General features: G+C 56.5%; 8 protein-coding genes and 1 pseudogene across 8 annotated transcripts, besides 8 other annotated features; all 9 read left to right on the top strand.

The window, feature by feature from the left end:
- Positions 1-3,025: part of a sequence feature (areas not merged during assembly with more than two copies in the genome that could not be assigned to a particular haplotype) that runs on past the window's edge.
- On the top strand, positions 153-1,235 carry Tc00.1047053508365.114 (annotated as a pseudogene).
- On the top strand, positions 2,408-4,717 carry Tc00.1047053508365.100 (surface protease GP63, putative; the record flags this gene model as incomplete). The annotated part of the gene is made up of 1 exon (XM_813610.1): positions 2,408-4,717. The coding sequence occupies one exon, from the start codon at positions 2,408-2,410 to the stop codon at positions 4,715-4,717; it is 2,310 nt and encodes a 769-aa protein (XP_818703.1).
- Positions 3,026-3,415: a sequence feature (areas merged during assembly that could not be assigned to a particular haplotype. This can correspond to areas where the two haplotypes were merged or to regions with more than two copies in the genome that were merged during assembly.).
- Positions 3,416-13,254: a sequence feature (areas not merged during assembly with more than two copies in the genome that could not be assigned to a particular haplotype).
- Tc00.1047053508365.80 (uncharacterized protein) lies at positions 6,682-7,716 on the top strand (the record flags this gene model as incomplete). Its single annotated transcript, XM_813609.1, has 1 exon — positions 6,682-7,716. The coding sequence occupies one exon, from the start codon at positions 6,682-6,684 to the stop codon at positions 7,714-7,716; it is 1,035 nt and encodes a 344-aa protein (XP_818702.1).
- On the top strand, positions 9,383-10,096 carry Tc00.1047053508365.70 (uncharacterized protein; the record flags this gene model as incomplete). Its single annotated transcript, XM_813608.1, has 1 exon — positions 9,383-10,096. One exon carries the CDS (start codon positions 9,383-9,385, stop codon positions 10,094-10,096), a length of 714 nt encoding a protein of 237 aa, XP_818701.1.
- Positions 10,757-11,386, top strand: Tc00.1047053508365.50 (mucin TcMUCII, putative; the record flags this gene model as incomplete). The annotated part of the gene is made up of 1 exon (XM_813607.1): positions 10,757-11,386. The coding sequence occupies one exon, from the start codon at positions 10,757-10,759 to the stop codon at positions 11,384-11,386; it is 630 nt and encodes a 209-aa protein (XP_818700.1).
- Positions 11,597-11,643: a sequence feature (A-rich).
- Positions 11,853-13,142, top strand: Tc00.1047053508365.40 (mucin-associated surface protein (MASP), putative; the record flags this gene model as incomplete). The annotated part of the gene is made up of 1 exon (XM_813606.1): positions 11,853-13,142. The coding sequence occupies one exon, from the start codon at positions 11,853-11,855 to the stop codon at positions 13,140-13,142; it is 1,290 nt and encodes a 429-aa protein (XP_818699.1).
- Positions 13,255-14,185: a sequence feature (heterozygous, Esmeraldo-like haplotype).
- Positions 13,639-14,505, top strand: Tc00.1047053508365.30 (mucin TcMUCII, putative; the record flags this gene model as incomplete). Its single annotated transcript, XM_813605.1, has 1 exon — positions 13,639-14,505. The coding sequence occupies one exon, from the start codon at positions 13,639-13,641 to the stop codon at positions 14,503-14,505; it is 867 nt and encodes a 288-aa protein (XP_818698.1).
- Positions 14,186-18,967: a sequence feature (areas not merged during assembly with more than two copies in the genome that could not be assigned to a particular haplotype).
- Positions 14,289-14,393: a microsatellite.
- Positions 16,990-17,757, top strand: Tc00.1047053508365.10 (mucin TcMUCII, putative; the record flags this gene model as incomplete). Its single annotated transcript, XM_813604.1, has 1 exon — positions 16,990-17,757. One exon carries the CDS (start codon positions 16,990-16,992, stop codon positions 17,755-17,757), a length of 768 nt encoding a protein of 255 aa, XP_818697.1.
- Positions 17,518-17,645: a microsatellite.
- Positions 18,319-18,967, top strand: Tc00.1047053508365.4 (mucin-associated surface protein (MASP), putative; the record flags this gene model as incomplete). Its single annotated transcript, XM_813622.1, has 1 exon — positions 18,319-18,967. A coding segment is annotated over one exon (649 nt), but the record flags the coding sequence as incomplete, so codon positions are not given.

Here is an 18,967-nt window from a genome sequence, read left to right as displayed (position 1 = left end):
TTTCATCTGTCTCGTGGTGTGTGCGCTGCTGCTGCTGGGGTGCTGCCATTTGTTGCTGTGCGTGGTTTAGCGGCTGTGTTTATCTTTTTGCTTCCCTCTCTGTTGACGGGGCGTTAGTTTGTGCTGAAGGCTGCACGCAAGTGACAGGAGTGATGGCGATGAGGATGACTGGCCGTGTGCTGCTGGTGTGTGCCCTCTGCGTGCTGTGGTGCGGTGACGAGGGTGTGGGATCTCCTGCTGGTGGTGCTGGCGGTTTACTTGGGAATGGTGGTAAAGGTGCGGTGGAGACTACTGATAATTCAACGTCAGCACCAGACGGCTCAGATCTAAAAAAAGGTTTGCCCAAAGTTAATCAATCAACAGAAACATCTACAGGAAAATCTTTGGAAGTAAACGAAGTTAATGCTTAACAACAGGATGTTGCTCCTGGAGTGGAGGATGAAGATGGAAGCCCTTCAGACCATTTAGAAGAATCATTAAAAGATGATCCAGATCAAGGAAAAACAAAGCCAGAAATACAAAATAAAGGACAGGAAGGAAGACAAACGCCACAATCGCAAGTAACTGTACCACAGCAACCGCAGCCACTATCGCATCAGTCACAACCGCTACCGCCATCAGCGCCGCAGCCACAACCTTCTGCTTCAGAAAAGGGTGAAGGTGTTGGCGAGAACAATACGGATGGAGAAGGTCAGCCCTCATTGAGAGTAGAAAATAAGGGAAACGAGGATCCAGAGAACCTCGGAAAAGAAGACTCATTAAATGATCCAGGTAAAGAATCAGAAAACAGTGAACAGGTTCAAACGACAGTGCCAAACACAGTACCGCCGGAGCACAAAATCCAAAATGGAATGTTAACTCCGGAACAAATGACGAATGAAAGCCAAAGCACGGATACATCCACGAACCTACCCGAAATACAAAAGGAAAATAAGGAATATCCTGCCTCTACGGAAGGTACGGCGCAGAGTACATCAAATGGCAGTCAAGAACAAGAAGCTGAGCCATCTACAAGCGAAGAACCTTCCCCTTTTGAGGAAGAACAATCCACAGGGACGAAGACAACTGAGGATGCTCGAACTCCGGATGCTGCGGCGACAGAAAAACGCCAAACCGGCGATAATGAAAAGGTTGGCGACAGTGACGGCAGCACTGTGGTCTCTCACACCACTTCCTCTTTTTTGCTTCTTCTTCTTGTTGCGTGTGCGGCTGCTGCTGCGGTGGTGGCCGCGTGAGAGTGAGTGAGAGAGCGCCGTGCACCGCCCGCACACACACTCGTCTTTCACCCACTCTCTGTGTGTGTCCCCTTGCATGGACTCTCGCCCTCACCTCACCCCACGAAGCACACACATAATGTGCCCATTGTATATATTGCATGCACACCCATGCAGGCCCGTTGGTGCTCTCTTTTGCACCACACGCACCGCTGCCGTCCTGCCTGGCTGCATGGGCGGAGCACCGTAACTGTTTCTGTTTTGTTTTTATTGCATTGAGTGGGCGACCTCTCTCTCTCTCTCTCCCTGTGTGTGTGTTTGCTTTACGGGGGCAATGAGAGTGTGTGCGCTGGTCATCCCACCTGTTGCTGCGCGTCCCCACTGCTGGTTGTCCCACGCTTCGGCTTCCGTCATGTGTGTGTTTTTGTGGTACTCTGCTTGTGTTGTGGTTGGGTGCACCCATTCCGCGGGCTGCGTGTGTGTGATGATATGAGTAATTTGCGTGTGTGCTATCCGCTTCTTTTTGCTGTTTTTTTCTTTGGATTCCCTTGTGGCGCACAGCTGCTCCGTAATTATAGGCGCTGAAGAACACACAAGCACATGCGCACACGCACACCATGTGGCACACGTTGTGTAGCGGCGTGACCGCTGAGGATGTACGCACGCTGCGGATGCTCACGGCGGACACTATGGGCCCCTGTGTGTTGGCGCTTGTGGTTGCCTTTGGCCACGCTCATATCCACCGTTTTGGAAGGGCGGCGTGGTCGTGGGCCGGTGGAAACATCAGCGGCGAACACGGTGACTTCCACGCCGTGGACTCACAGTAGCCTTTTGGACAGTGGCGGTGCGGAAGAAACGGTCATGATCGTTGCCCCGCCAGCACGCTTTTTATTAAGTACCCCGAGAGAAACAGTAAAAATATATTTGCACGCATGAGTCTTCCCATTCCCGCTTCAGGGCTGCCCATCGTGATGAGGTTGACGTGCGGTGGCGTTACCCCTATGAGCTGCTTGGATAGAAATGGAGAGCGCTGTGCAAGTGGTGGCTGTTGCGTGGCCGGTCACACAAATACTGCGACACCACGAGGAGAGCAGACCAAACACTCCGCGTGCAGGGAGCGTTGTGGCCGATGAGGAATGCGTGCGACGGTGATGGACGTTTCCTCGACGACGAATTGACGGTTTTTCCCTTTGATGGAGTCGGTGCGCACGCGGTGTGTATGGCCGCTTCTGTGGTCTCCTGTTACTCCGCAGCGTGCGCCACATTCTGACGCATCACTGGCACTAAAGTGTTTCCTGTTTCTCCTCCCTCTTCTTTTTTTGCTTCTCTCCTCCCACAGCCAGGCTGCACTGCTGCTGCTGCTACTCACAAGAAACCAAGAAATGCAGTTTCCTCAAGCCATGTGCCAGCCACGACACGCCACGCCGCTTCTCCCACTGTTGGTGGTGTTGCTGATGTACTGCGCCAGTGGATGTATTGCCGCCGCTCCCGCCACACAATACCGCTGTGGGTTTGACGAGATGATGAGGAGGAACGGCCCGCTGTCGACTGCGGTGGTGCGTGAGGTGCCGCGCAAGGGACAGGGCGCGATGCAGGCGTACACCGTCGCCACACAGGATGACGACAGTGGCTGGGAGCCGATCCGCATCACGGTGTTCACGGAGGATTTGAAGGGGGGCACGGGTAGAAGGAATTACTGCGAAAAAGGGGAGGCTGAGTGCTACAACGCCTTGTGGCACAAGGTATCATGCACACCAGAGCATGTCTTGACGGAGGCAAAGAAACAATTGTACACTGGAAGGATTCTACCTGGTGCTGTCAAACTGCACGCCGAGCGACTACTTGTGAAACCCACTGGTGGGACGATAACTGTACCTAGGGCTATGAATGAACCGTGCAACCAATTTACGATTTCTACTGAACACAGGAAAAACGGTGTGCTGAACGTCGACTTTATCATCTACGCCGCTGCTAGGCCATCAGGTACTAAAAGCGGGGCTGTGTGGGCGGTCACATGTAGCACATGGGGTGATTTTCGTCCCTCTATTGGCGCCATGAACTTTGATCCGAAGTACATGACTGACACGGCGTGGAGCGTTCGCGTTGCCGCACACGAAATTGCGCATGCTCTTGGGTTCAGTAAAGAGAGTATAGGAGAAAATAGCATCAAAATTTCAGAGCACATTGTGCGTGGGACGCACCGCAGGATGGTGGCAGGGAAACATGTTCAGGAGAAGGCGAAAGCGCACTTTGGTTGTAATTCTCTTGAGGGAATGGAGCTGGAGGACGAAGATGGTGTATCGTCAAGAAAGATCCCTCACTGGACGGAACGCCACGCGCGGGACGAGCTGATGGCTCCCACAGTCGGTGCCGGCTACTACACGGCTCTGACGATGGCGGTGTTCGCTGATATGGAGTACTACCGCGTGAATTGGAGCATGGCGGAGCCGATGAGCTGGGGCAGCCGCACTGGCTGCGACTTTCTGAAAAACAAGTGCAATGAAACCACGAATCTTGCCGGCAATTATCCTCGCATGTTCTGCGACGACTCCGACAAGGAGACGCTTCGCTGCACTTCCGACCGCCGTCACGTTGGGACGTGCACCGCAAGCATCGTTGAGGACAAGAAGAGTCTGGTGGATAAGCACGTTTGCCCTGTCGTATCTTCGGAATTTCACGAAATATTGTCTGGGACAACGTACAATACGTGCTCGGACAAAGGTGTGACTTCTCTCCCTGGGTCGCTGACTGGCGACGGCTCGTGGTGCCTGGATGCGGAATTACTGGAGAAGAAGGGCGGTAATGGCCATAAAAGCGTCAAGGGAGTGTGCGCGCAGGTCTTGTGTGAGGAGGGCACAGTGAAGGTGAAGTACAGTGGCAGCAAGGATTTTGAGCTTTGCCCTGAGGGCACTGACATCCCAGTGACGCTGAATGGTTTTGAGCAAGGTGGGAAGATCAAGTGCCCCATTTACGGCGAGGTGTGCACCATTGCCGCCAACGGCAGCAGTCTTGTCATTCCGAGAGCGTTGGAGGATGATAAGCGAGAGGAGCAAGAGGAGAAAAGAGAAGAGTCTGTGGCTGCTCCGGCGTTGTCCCCCGGAGCGGAAGCTCTTACAAAGGCGTCTCCTGCCGATTTGCCTGCTGAGGAGTACTCGTCTGAAGAGGGACCCAGTGAAGAAGCGTCCACTGCAGAAGCGTCCACCGCAGAAGCGTCCATTGCAGAAGCATCTCCTCCAGGTAAAAATTCTGAAGCTCCAGTAGTGCAAGCGGCATTGAAGCAGCCTCAACAAAAAAGTGAAGCAGAACAAATGACAGCGGTGGAGGCATCTGCCACTACACAGCAAGTGCCACCGGATTCATCGCAGGAAAATGCGGAGAGGGCGGCGGCTTTGAACTCTCATGCCGTTGGAGAAACAACAGGTGATGGCGGCACTGTGCGTGAGAGGAGGGTGCTGCCGCTGCTTCTTCTGCTGTTGGGACTGTGGGGGTTTGCGTCTCAGTGAGGGGTGACCGACTGCAGCGTGAAACAATTGCGACCTCCCCTGCACAGAATTGCGTCCAAGAACTAATTCTTTTGAAAAACTTTTTTTTTTGCTTTTTTACTTTATTTACATTTTATAATTGTTTTTTTTCCTGTGCGTAATATAAGTTTTTTTTGTGCGTTTTTTCATTTTTCAATGTTTTTGTTTTTCTTTCAAAAAATATTTCTGTTTGCTGTTTTAATTTTTTATCTCGCCCCCCATCCCTTCTTTCTTTTGCTTTTGGGGGCAATCACTATGGACGTTTTTTCTGCTCTTCCCTTTTTTAATTGCTTCTTGCTGCACTCTTCCTGTGAGGGGTGCCGTGTGTTTCCCGCCCAACTGCTCCACTCGCACACCCACCGACACGCTCATGACGACGGCCCTGTGCGCCTCGCCTGCTGCATGCATGAGGAGGGGCCGCGACAAACGGCGCGCTGAGGGAGCCGTGGCGTGTGGGCGTGCGACGAGTGCCTGTGGGGCGGAGCACACATTTCTTTCCCTCTTGTTTTTTTTTTTTTTGCGGCCAGGGCTGGCAGACACCCGCAGCGCCACGCACACAGCCACACCCTGCCGCCGTGTTTTTGTTTTGTTTTTTGTGTGGATGTTTGTATGCTGCCACCGTGCGTGATTGTTGATGTCGGGGGCGTACCGCATGTATCGCTGCCATCCAGCTGTGTCTCTTGCTGTGTTTATGTGCCTTTTTGAGCTTTTTTAATTTCCTGCTTCTTCAGAACACACACACACACAGTCATAATTATTTGCACAGTGCACTGCATGAATGCCTTGGGGACGGCGGTAAGTTGGCTTGTGTGTCCCGTGCTGAGATGGCGAGGCCGCTGCGTGTGTGCCTGTGCGGTGGGAATCACGGCGCCATTGGATGGATGCGTGTGGGACACTCTCTGCATTTCTCTGGATGCCGGCTGCCGCGGCTGCACGATGCCCGCCATGTGTGAAGGTGTTGCCTGCTCTTGGGGTCATTCTTCTCACCTCTTTGTTTTTGCTTTGCCAAGTGCGTGCGCTGCTTGGTGTGTGCTGGCGCGTGACGGACGGTGCCACGATGGCCTCTTCTGACGGTGACAGTCGCTGTGTTCTCGGCACACATCCACGCACCCTTCCTTTTCTCTCTGTGGGAGTGATTGCGGCAGGGCATTGCTGCGAACGCGATGGGGATCACGACGGCGTCACCCCTCGAGAGGGTCCCGCGCACTGTCGGTTGTGGAGGGGCGAGGCAGTTTGCCTGCAGCCTAACCGACAGAACCGCACAGTTTTTTCATTGCGGTCACTCCGTCGGCATCACCCGCTGCGGTGGTGTCCGCAGGAGCCGCAGCCCCGATGAGGATGGCCTCGTAGTTATCTGGCAGCTCATACCTTCAGGCCCTTCGCCCCTCAGGATTGTCCTTGCTGCTCGACTGGCGCAGCACCGGTCCGACATGTTTCTTCTCCCGGAGTGCAGGCAGGAGAGTGCCCCAGCGACGAGGCTCGTTGGCTGCAGTGACTTCCACCAGGCCTGCAGTGGGCGTGCCGGTGGCGTGGCCCTCTTGGTGCGCCACACCTTGCCGTGCGAGCGCCTGTCTCTGCTGGCACCAACTGCGTGGAGACCACCGCCTTCCGCGTGTGCCCACCGGCCTGCCCCAGAATGCACGTGGTAAACCTCTGCAGCCCTCCATCGGCAATTGCCCACGCTGCTCACTTTGCGGGCACCATTCGTCGCCCTTGTCCTGCAGCGCCCATTGCGGGCGTCCTGAACCTACACCATGAGCTGCGGGATGGTTGCTCACCTTCGACGGCGGCAGGAGAGGACCTCGCCGCCACCCCAGGCGACATGGACTCTGAGCTCTCCGACGACCCGGCACAGGCAACACGGATCAGCGGCCGCCGCGTCTCGTTTCCCGACGTGACTGCGCAACGCGTACTGCGTGTCTCCCACTGGACGTCCACTTGTTTGCATGGACTCGGATCACCATCTGCCATCCCACACTGCGGGGACGGAGGACGGCATCCCGCGACAGGCAGGCATGCTGCCACGACGGAAACATGCTGCCTTTGCCCTGCGTGCAGCTGACTGGAATGATTCCACCTCGGCGTGTGAAACGCTTCTGGCCACTGTGATCACATGGTTGGAGATGCACCGAGGCACCATACGAGCGGCAAGGCGCAACATCCCGTGCGGCAGCCGTGACAGCTCCACAGGAATGTGGACGGACGGAATGGAGCATGCCGAGTCCACTGCAGCGGCAGCATGCAACGCGCACACTGCCTCACCAGGAGGCAGCCTTCCCGAGCTGAAGTTGCCCGCAAACGGGAGGACCGCAATCATGCCCTCCGCGGTGGTTTCTCCATGCTGCTGGAGGTCCGTGCAAAGCAGCTTGGTGCCCTCTCGAGCCCAGGCCTGTGATACCCCGAGGCATGGCGGCACCACGTCCCCGCTCTCTGGGATCGGCTTTGCCGTGGTACTCTTGGGCCTGTGCCTGTGCTCTGCCTCTGCAGCAGGCAACCCGCTCGTCCGTCACACTGTCCGCGTCTCACGTGCTGCGATCCCCACAGCTGCCTGCACAGTTTGTGCTCGCGTGCCCCCTGGTGACTGGAATATGGATTGGCCCTTCACGCCGTGTGCGCCTGACCCAGCCATCCGCGACTGTTTGCCTGGCATTGCCCCTGGCCCCGGCGGCGTATTGAGTGTGTTTCTGCGCCGTCTTGTGCCCGCTGCCCGCTGCTCGCACAGAACGATGATCAACACCTCCCTCGCCGACGGCAGCCTGCGAAGTCCTTGGGAAATGGGGACACCACTCCCATCCGCAGACACGGAGGGAACACACGCCGCACCGAGAGAGTCATCGGCCACTCCCGCTGCTCTCTGTCCTGCTAGGTGTGAGCGAAGGACTGGTCCACTGCCGCCTGTCAGCACTGCTGGCACACCACCGACGTCAGCCTGGATCCACGCCACGACGCACGGCCTCGGAGTTGGTGACGCCTGTGAGTGACGAAGCGGCACGAGGGCTGAGCGGGTGCATCGCTGTGAAGTGCGAGCGTCGCAGGGGCGTCATCCCGCGCTGCACCGTCGCCGTCGCCGCTCTCTCGCCGTCCCGATCGGCATCTCGACTGCGTTCGACACCGTTGGCGATGGGCGAGTGTTGGCTGTGCTCTGCGGGCTCCCGCGTGTGGGCCGTCGCGCCCAACGCTGGTAGCGCAATCGCCTGCGAGGCGGCTGCGTTGGGGTGAGTGCTTGCGAGCAATATTCCCGACAGCAGCTTCCCTCAGCCGTGGCAGCCCAATGCAGCGTCGTGCGGCCCCAGCTCCTCCACCGCCACGTGGATGGTTTGCTGCGCCGCCTGTACAGCATTCACTTTGCTTCGGTGTTCATGCACGCTGACAACTGCACGCTTGTTGCGTTGTGTGCGGACCTCCGTGCCTGTGGTGCGGCAATGCCAGCTGCCGGTTCCGTTGTAGCTGCATGGGCTGCCGGGCACAGTCTGAGTATCAGCGCGGACAGGAGCGGTGCCGCTCTGTTCTGCATCGCCTCACACCGACAGTCTGACGAGGACACGGCCGACCATCGTCTGGGCGGTGGGAAGCCACGCGTCAATCCCACCCTGTGCGTCTGCTCGGCAATGTGATTGATCGACACCTCAATTTTGTTTCGCACGTCACCGCCGCTGCAGGGCAGACCGTGCCACGCCGCCGTCAGCCGCGGCTGGGCGCAGGAGCTGGTGCGTCCCAGCACACCATGCGATCCTTTCTGGTTGGATGCGTCCACAGTGCGTTGCACCACGGCGGTGAGGCACTCGCACCGTGTCGGCCCCCACTCACCTCCACAGCCTGGAAGTGCGGCACGGCGACAGCTGCACGGCATCTCTCGTCCCACGCGTATCAGCGAAGGATACTTCTGTCTACCTGGCCGCCAGTCCAGCACCGTTACGGAGGATCATTGGGTTCTGCGCACCCACACAGCACGAACGCCTCACACGTCTCCGGTATATTGAGGACGTGCGTGGCGCAGTATGCTCGGAAACCACACCTTCGTCAATACCTGGGAAGGCAGCGACGACCATTCTGCTGCCGGGAGATGCCGTCCTCAAGGAACTGCGACGCGTCCGCAGCCACATGAGGATCTCCCCGGACCACATCCGCGCCCCTCTTGTTGATCACCGAGTTTTCGCCCGGGACACTGTGAGCTGCAGCGGGGTGGGCGTCTTCCAGCCACGGCACGCCAAGGACGCCCTGGACGGTGTCAGACGATCGGCCCTTGAAGCGGCCTGCACCTCTCTGGGACCGTATGACGCAGGTCACTGGACGGACGGCTTTTCGTCTCTCGCTGCGCATGCATCCGGATCCGCTGCACTGCCACTTGACTCCCCGGACGGCCGAGCTCCCTGTGGGGCCTCACCGCACAGCTGCTGGCAGCCTTGCATGCACCTGCCGAGCGGAGTGTCCTGCCACTGAGCATGGCCTCGGACACTTCCCAGTTCCCCGCCTGGCAGCAGCATCCCAATCGCCCACACGAGTTCCTGTCGCCACAGACTCCCTTTCGGCGATGGAGTCACTCCGCCTTGGCCTGCTGGCGATGCACGACGACGTCAGCGAGGAGATTTGTACCGTGCCGCTTTCACTGGTGGATTGAGGTCACACAGCTGAATCCATGTTTTCCCCATGGCACTGCGGAATCCCACGCAACGTGACAGCGGACGCCGACGCCGTCAGGCCACGATCCCTCCCGCAGTACTGCGTCACTGCCTGGCATGTGGAATTCCTTACCGCCGTCAAGAGGTTATAATGGAAGGATGTGCAGGAGGAAAAGGGAGCCGCGCACACCGCGTGACAGGCGCATGTCGGTGTGGCAAGGACTCTATTCCTGGTGTTGACCCGGACATCGTGCCCCGAGTGGCGGCACTGCGCACAGGCGCGATGCGACTCCTGCCCACTCCTCGACAGGCCTGCACGCGCCCTGCGGATCACAAGGAACCCTCTGTGTCGGTGGTGCCGTCCCTCCCTGACTGCGGTGACCGGCCCGCCTCTGCCTCCGCCGGAACCTCTTCCCGACGTAAGCACCGCAACTCCTTGTCGACCAGCGAGCGGCGGATTGACGTCCTCCTGCCCAACCTGCGGCAGAGTGCACTTGTCCGTCCACAGTATGAGGGCACATGCCGGACGTGCTCAGCCTGGCGTTATAATAGTTTGCGAGGGCCTCCCATGCGGATGTCACAATGGCGCAACCGTCTTCTTAACAGCTGCCTCGCGCGCAGGTCGACATCGAAAATGCCAAGCATGCCAGCAGGCAAGACACGCAGGAAGCACAAACGCGGGTACTCGAGATGGACCAGGCTCTTCCGCCACCGCCTCATCACGGACGCCACGGGCTGCTGATCCCCGACGGACCACGGGAGACTCTGCCTCATCCACTGCGGGAATGCCCTCGTCGTTGGGAACTGGGACTGCGACTGTTTGTGACTGCCCCAGCCCGCACGACGGTCCGTTTGCGACGGAATACTTGCCACTTTTGTACGGACGGCCCTTGCGCTACTCACTCGTTATTGTAGCAGCATACAACCAAAACAACATAACAAGTTGCTTTGTGATGAATATTGGCTGCACTTCCCGTGGACCAACAATTCGCGTGGTGTGCGGGGATCTCCTTTTTTTTATTGTTACTTTGCTTTTTTGTTGCTGTGTGCGCTGCACCTTCTTGTGTGTGTGCGCACCCTCCGTGAGGGGTGCCGACACGACGGACCGCTCTCGCCGCATGTACATGCGGTGGAGCCTTGTGTGCCTCTCCTGTTTGCTTCTCCCTCTTCCATCTGTGTGTTGGTGTTGCGGCAGGGCTGTGTGTGTGTGTGTGCCTGTTGCCGTGGATTGGAGTGTGTGTCGTGCGTGGTGTGCGGCGTACGGTGCATGCCTGGCTGCTGCCCTCTCTCCTCATGTGGTGTGCCCTCTGTGTGTGTCTGCCGCACCTCTCGTCTCCCCTGTTGCTCTCCATGTCCCTCACTGTGCAGATCAGCTCCACACCACTGAACGACCACACTCACGATGATGACGACGTGCCGTTTGCTGTGCGCCCTGTTGGTGCTTGCCCTGTGCTGCTGCCCGTCCGTGTGCGCGACAGAGATTAAACCGGTTGAAGATCCTTCCCAGACGACCACGACGAAGCCCACGACAAAGGCTCCGGTCCCTAATGAGAAGAGTATGCCTGAATTTAATACGAACTCCGTCAGTCTACCCTCCCTTCCACCAGCAGCACAACCACAGGAGACCGGTCAGCCAATGTTGGCAAGTAATGGGTCCGCTGCGGAGCAGGGACCAGGATCTACCAGTACGGGAACGAAACCAAATGAGGTGTCCAATACGTTACAGGCAGATGGTATTAAGGGTACGACAGGGTTACCCAGTGACAAGACACTATCCGAGGAACGGGCAAATAGGGAGTCTGAAGAATCTACCGAGGAGACCACCACTACCACCACGACAAAGGCACCAACCACGACGACCACCACTGCGCCAGAGGCACCAAGTACTACGACTACAGAGGCGCCAGCTGTGTCGACCACCCGCGCACCGTCACGTCTTCGCGAAATCGATGGCAGCCTCAGCAGCTCTGCGTGGGTGTGTGCCCCGCTGGTGCTCGCCGCATCCTCTCTGGCGTACAACACTGTGGGCTGAAGAGGTGTGTGCGGGCTGTGCGTGCCAGCACTCAACCGCGGGGTTTGCGCGCGTGTGTTGTGGTTCACTGTACTAAATAAGAGGAAATAATGTTTGTGTTTTGCTTCACTTGCTTCTGCTGCCGTGCTGTGTGCTCCGCGTTGTGCCCCGCATCCGTCACGTTGAACGCATCGCGGACACACTCATAAGCATGCGCACTGGAGCCCTGGGTTTGTTTTTCTTTTCTTTTTTAATTTCTGTTTTTAATTATTGTTTTTCATTGCTTTTTAAACTTCTGGTTTGCGGGGCGGTGTGCGAGCTCTGCAGTCGTACTGATTCCATCTGTCTCGTGGTGTGTGCGCTGCTGCTGCTGGGGTGCTGCCATTTGTTGCTGTGCGTGGTGTAGCGGCTGTGTCTATCTTTTTACTTCCCTCTCTGTTTAAGGGGAGTTACTTTTGCTGAAGGCCATACGTAAGTGACAGGAGTGATGATGGCGATGATGACTGGCCGTGTGCTGCTGGTGTGTGTCCTCTGCGTGCTGTGGTGCGTGTTTTCTTCGGTGTCGGCCGATGCCGGGGATGATTGTGAGGATTCCGGCCAAGCTGTTGTTGGGAGTGTTGGTCAACCTTCTTCCCCAGTTGCGGGTCATGGTGATAATGGAGTTGTCACTGATGGAAGTTCTCTGAGCAGTGGAAGTCACTTGCCGGGTTCTGCTCCTACGGGTGACAAACCCCCACTTCCCGGTGTTGGTGTGGGTGTGGGTTTAAATGAATCTAAGGATGCCTTAACTCTTGCAAAAGAGGGGCGTGAAGTCGTACAGGATCAGCATGAATTAGTGCCTCAAGTTTCGCATCACACTGATGCGGGAACAGGAGGTAAAAGCGATCTCAATGCGCCAGAACAGTCGCCCAACGCAAAAACGGAATTAGAAAATGGTGGTGGTGTTTGTGGTGATGATGCTGCAGCTGCGGAGGGTGAAGTAAAAACCACCGTGAATGAAGGACAATTGGGCGGATCTTCCACGAGCGACAGCCATCCACCAGCAGCAGACCGAGGGTCGAGGGAGCAGGAGGGCACAGTGGAACAAGCAGCATCAACAGCGGCATTGACGCCAGTGGTGGGGCGAGAAACACCACTTAAGGGGGACACAAAAGAGGACTCACCGGGGGATAAAGCCGCAACTGGCGCAGGTATCACACAAGATATACCAGCTGTCAGTCAACAACAAACACATTCTTCATCCACCTCTACAGCTGGAAATGGTCTGACTTCCACTCTAGGAAAAGGGCGCACTGCGGAGGACATTTCCAGCAATAACGAACGATCCGGTAAAGCACTGCTGCAAGAAGGAGCTCAACATGAAACTGTTGCTGGCAGCCAATCGCAAACAATACCAGCAGCCACCGCCCGTAACACACTTGGCACAACCCTTCCTGGCGACAGCGACAACAGCACCACGATAACTACAGCCGTGCGGTCTGACACTGGCACAGAAGGCACTCCAACCAGCAATCATCCGAACCGAAAATCCATTGAAGGCGCCACATCACCCGGCATGAATTCCGATGGTGAAGCTGCATCAGCCAAAAAATATGATACGGTATCTCAGAGTGCAGGATCCTCAACAGCGTCAACCACAAACAACAAAACACGTGACACAGCTTCTCATGGCAACAGTGACAGCAGCAACGCGGTCTCCCACACCACCTCCCCTCTTTTGCTTCTTGTTGTTGTTGCGTGTGCGGCTGCTGCTGCGGTGGTGGCCGGGCCTGCATGAAGTGGAGTGCGCCGAATGTGGACGAAGGCATACGGCAACTGAACTGTTTTTGTGTTGAATATTGGCTGCACTTCCCGTGGACCAACAATCCGCGTGGTGTGCGGGGATCTTATTTTTATTGTTACTATGCTTTTGTGTTGCTGTGTGCGCTGCACCTTCTTGTGTGTGTGCGCACCCTCCGTGAGGGGTGCAGACACGACGGACCGCTCTCGCCGCATGCACATGCGGTGGAGCCTTGTGTGCCGCTCCTGTTTGCTTCTCCCTCTTCCATCTGTGTGTTGTTGTTGCGGCAGGGCTGTGTGTGTGTGTGCCTGCTGCCGTGGATTGGAGTGTGTGTCGTGCGTGGTGTGCGGCGTACGGTGCATGCCTGGCTGCTGCCCTCTCCTCATGTGGTGTGCCCTCTGTGTGTGTCTGCCGCACCTCTCGTCTCCCCTGTTGCTCTCCATGTCCCTCACTGTGCAGATCAGCTCCACACCACTGAACGACCACACTCACGATGATGATGACGTGCCGTTTGCTGTGCGCCCTGTTGGTGCTTGCCCTGTGCTGCTGCCCGTCCGTGTGCGCGTCAGAGACTGAGGAGATCCCTGTTGATCTTGAAGCTGAAGATGAAGTTGATGGAAGAGTCACCGGTCCAGAGCCCGCTGCACCAGGAGTACCATTGAATCAGAATCAAGTTCAGGCTGAATCTCCTGAAGCCGCCCCCAGTCTACCGCCCCCTCCAACAGAGCCAACAACCCCGGCGGCTAATGCTATTGTAAGCGCCACCAGTCAATCGACCCCGGCATCAGATACCAATCCGACCCAAGATGTAACGATGACGACCGCGACGAGGAGTAAGACACAGACCCAAGGCAACAAGACAAACTTTGGAGTTGAACCTAATGGAACCTCCACCAGTGTACCGTCCCCTCCATCAGTGGCACCACCACAGGGTACCGGTCAGCCAGGGTCGTCAAGTAATGGGGCCGCTGCGGAGCACGAAAATACTGCCGGAAATAGAGGAGTTTTGCCCAGTTCGCATCCGCAATCAAGTGGTGCGCATAATACGGTACAAAGAGAAGGTACGGAAGACACGTCAGGGACAAAAAGCCGCACTCGTACATCCACAGAACATGCAAATAAGAATGTCGACGATCCTGCCGAGACGACGACGACGACCACAACAAAACCACCAACCACGACCACCACCACTGCGCCAGAGGCACCAACCACTACGACGACAGAGGCGCCAACCACGACGACGACCACCCGCGCACCGTCACGTCTTCGAGAAATGGACGGCAGCCCCAGCAGCTCTGCGTGGGTGTGTGCCCCGCTGGTGCTCGCCGCATCCGCGCTGGCGTACACCACTCTGGGCTGAAGAGGTGTGTGCGGGCTGTGCGTGCCAGCACTCAACCGCGGGGATTTGTGCGTGTGTGTTGTGGTTCACTGTATAAAATAAGAGGAAATAATGATTGTGTTTTGCTTCACTTGCTTCTGCTGCCGTGCTGTGTGCTCCGCGTTGTGCCCTGCATCCGTCACGTTGAACGCATCGCGGACACACTCATAAGCATGCGCACTGGAGCCCTGGGCTTGTTTTTCTTTTCTTTTTGATTTCTGTTTTTTAATTATTGTTTTTTATTGCTTTTTAAACTTCTGGTTTGCGGGGCGGTGTGCGAGCTCTGCAATCGTACTGATTCCATCTGTCTCGTGGTGTGTGCGCTGCTGCTGCTGCTGGGGTGCTGCCGGTGTGCGTGGTGTAGCGGTGTCTATCTTTTTGCTTCCCTCTCTGTTTAAGGGGAGTTACTTTTGCTGAAGGCTGCACGTAAGTGACAGGAGTGATGGCGATGATGACTGGCCGTGTGCTGCTGGTGTGTGTCCTCTGCGTGCTGTGGTGGCGATAGCGGTACGGGTGAGTATTCGCTCTTGCGGTGGCGTGCTCAGCTGCGGAGGGAGTGCGCGATGGATGGCCGCAGAAGGACAGGAGGAAGGGCGAATGTGTCCGCCGTGGAGGAATGCGTGCGTAATTGGATGGCCGTCGTCGTTGGAGGCGTCAAGGGATTGCTGTTGCTGCTGACACCGCTGAGGATAAGGGGGTATGCTGCAATCCAATGAACACTCAACGAGACGCGTCACCAGCCGCGTAGATCGCCTGCCGTTAGAACGAGGAAAAGACAAGGCGGAGCGCCACCAGCGGCACCGGCAGTATGTGGAGGATCAGCGGGATGGCGTTATTTGCCGCCCGAAATGAAAACGAATGTGTCGGAGTCACACGGCGCATTGAGTGGTGTTGGACAGCGGGAGGAGTCAACCGTGAATGGTTCAAAAGGCAAGGCTCGGATGCTGATGGCTCCTGTCACGGTGGGGCGCCTGGAACTCGCGCCCCAAAGGGATTGAGCATTGCCCTCTTCGGATGGCAGTCGCGCCACCGGCAGTCCGGAAAACGAATCCGCTCAGGATGAAAAGTTGAGAGTCGCTGAGTCATCGGAGGGCGGTGGGACAGAGGGAGGAGCCCAGCCCCCAACACAGCCTGCCATTGGGGGGCGAAAAGGATCACAACCAACAAAACCAGCCGCAGTACCGGGCGGACAAATAAGACAAACAGCGGGGGCAGGAACCGCCGCAAGGGGCAGAAGGGTCTGACAGCCGACATGAAGTTTCATGGCCAGAGAATGGCGAGGGTAGCGCCAAAACACGATGTGGGTTTAAACACAACTTCTGCACAAGTACCGGGTGATGCACCACAATAAGAATCGGGAGGAGAAGTTGCAGTAGAAGCAGCTGGTGGAGATGAGGCAGAAAGGAAAGAAGTTGCAGCACACCAAGACACCGTGCAGCATGCACCATCTCCCATTTACGAGAGGTCATCGCAGTCATCGTCCTTTTCAGATGGCAGCTTTGCTGCATTAGATTGGAAGGAGGAATGCACCGTGCAGGAGATTTCCAAACAGCCTCCACTTTCTGACGCTGCAGAGAAAATAGAGGACCGCCAGCGTGGAGACAAAGCGCCTGCTGCCGAGGCTGACAACAGCACCGCATTTCTTCCAGCTGCAGAGTTTAACGCCGCCGCCAGCAGCACCACGACCAATCATAATGCCAGCCATCTGAACGGAGAGGACGACGAACCCTCCACAGAAGGAGTGGAGAAGAAGAATGCAACAACAAAACCGAAGGCACATCAGCCGGCACAGTTACCCCCGCAGGCCACAGTGAGGGGTTCAAGAGGGACACCGCCACTAACAATGTAAACACAGCTTCGCATGGCAACAGTGACAGCAGCACCGTAGTCTCCCACACCACCTCCCTTTATTGTTTCTTGTTGCGTGTGCAGCAGCTCCTGCTGTGGTGGTGGCCGGGTCTGCATGACGTGGAGTGCGATGAATGTGGACGAAGGCCTACTGCAAATGAACTGCTTGTGGTGAATATTGGCTGCACTTCCCGTGGACCAACAATCCACGTGGTGTGCGGGGATCTCCTTTTTTATTGTTACTTTGCTTTTGTGTTGCTGTGTGCGCTGCACCTTCTTGTGTGTGTGTGCGTACCCTCCGTGAGGGGTGCCGACGCGACGGACCGCTCTCGCCGTATGTACATGCGGTGGAGCCTTGTGTGCCGCTCCTGTTTGCTTCTCCCTCTTCCATCTGTGTGTTGGTGTTGCGGCAGGGCTGCGTGTGTGTGTGTGCCTGCTGCCGTGGGTTGGAGTGTGTGTCGTGCGTGGTGTGCGGCGTACGGTGCATGCCTGGCTGCTGCCCTCTCCTCATGTGGTGTGCCCTCTGTGTGTGTCTGCCGCACCTCTCGTCTCCCCTGTTGCTCTCCATGTCCCTCACTGTGCAGATCAGCTCCACACCACTGAACGACCACACTCACGATGATGACGACGTGCCGTTTGCTGTGCGCCCTGTTGGTGCTTGCCCTGTGCTGCTGCCCGTCCGTGTGCGCGACAGATTCTACGGAGGCCACTGAAGGTCAAGCTGTTACTGGGGTTGAAGATGTAGAAGAACCCACCAGCTTGAGTTCTTTGTCCTCTGAGTCGCAAGTGGAGGACGAACCCGATGAGGAACCGGGTTCAGGTACGGGTTCCGGTGAGGACAGGGGAAAAAACGTGCCAGTGCCCCTAGTTTCTTCCGGTGCCGTAATGCAATCAAATGAGGCGAAAATGCCGGTACAGACAGGAGATAAGAAAGGCACGACAGAAGATAAAAATGATACGAAAGCGCCAAAGTCGCGAAGTAAGGGGTCCACTGCGGAACAGGGAAAAGCTGACGTAGGTGGTGGAAAAGGTTTGACAGCTCCGGAACGGCAGTCAGGCGATGTTATCGATACGGTACACTCAGATGATAGGAGTACGACAGGTCCACAGAGCCGCACGAGTACTTCCGCAGACCAAACAGATCAAGATGCCAACGATGCTGCCGCGACGACCACGACGACTACGACGACAAAGGCACCAACAACAACCACCACCACTGCGCCAGAGGCACCAAGTACTACGACTACAGAGGCGCCAACCACGACGACGACCACCCGCGCACCGTCACGTCTTCGCGAAATCGACGGCAGCCTCAGCAGCTCTGCGTGGGTGTGTGCCCCGCTGCTGCTTGCCGCATCCGCGCTGGCGTACACCGCTCTGGGCTGAAGAGGTGTGTGCGGGCTGTGCGTGCCAGCACTCAACCGCGGGGATTTGTGCGCGTGTGTTGTGGTTCACTGTATAAAATAAGAGGAAATAATGATTGTGTTTTGCTTCACTTGCTTCTGCTGCCGTGCTGTGTGCTCCGCGTTGCGCCCCGCATCCGTCACGTTGAACGCATCGCGGACACACTCATATGCATGGCACGCAAAAAACTGTTTGCGTGGAATCACATTTGAGGATGGGTGCGTGCGCGCTGGAGCCATACTGTGCAGCCCTTTGTTTTGTGTGTTCACATTCTTTACTTTATTGCTGTTTTTTTATCTGCGCTTTGTTTCTAATTTTTTTTTTTGTGTGTTTTCTGTTTGTTTGGTGCGGGGCGTTGTGTGTTTTTGCCCTTTCACTGATTTCAACTGGCTCATGGCGTGTTTGCGATGTCGCTGCTGGGCTGCTGCCATTTGTTGCTGGATGGGACAGTGCGTGGCTATGTGACTTGTTTCTTTTTTGCTTTTGCTCTGCGTTGACGTGTTGTTAGTTTGTGCTGAAGGCTGCACGCAAGTGACAAGAGTGATGGCGATGATGATGACTGGCCGTGTGCTGCTGGTGTGTGCCCTCTGCGTGCTGTGGTGCGGTGCCGAAGGAGGTTGTGAAGAAGCATCCGCAGGTTTTCAGTCTGATGCGTCCGATGGTCTTGTGGGGGAAGGTGTAGATTCACAGGATTCACCGCGCTCTGAAACTAATGGGGAAAGCGAGGGGCATCGTTTGGAAGGGACGGATTTGGGGCAAATAAACTCATCCCCTCGCGGTGGAACTGTGGGGCTAGACAACAAGTTGGCAGTGATACCTGCGGGATCTCCGGTAACACGCAGTCAATTGTTGTCGAATGAAGCGCTGTCTTTGCAGTCACCACCATCACCAAAACCATCAGCACCAGAATTACAGGATTTACCAGAAGGCCCAGCAGTATCCGGTGGCAGCCAAGGTGGTGGAGCTGACAATGCTGTTGGTGGTGTTGTTGGCCCCAGTGGAAGTTCTTCTGGAAGTGGTGTTAAATCTATGGTATCTGCTTCTTTTTCCGCCGGTACGCTTTCACCCCCTAATCCCGTTGACGGTGATGTTTTGCAGGGCGGCAAGGGTACGACAGCCACCCTGAGCATGGATTCCTCAGAAGAAAGTGAAAAGTCACAATCGGCAGAACCTCCAGCACCCGCACAACCAA

Source organism: Trypanosoma cruzi, genomic scaffold, assembly GCF_000209065.1.
Source record: "Trypanosoma cruzi strain CL Brener 1047053516793 genomic scaffold, whole genome shotgun sequence".
Taxonomy (NCBI): Eukaryota; Euglenozoa; class Kinetoplastea; order Trypanosomatida; family Trypanosomatidae; genus Trypanosoma; species Trypanosoma cruzi.
Note: the sequence above shows the minus strand (reverse complement) of the source record. Positions and strands in the feature narration are given on the sequence as shown.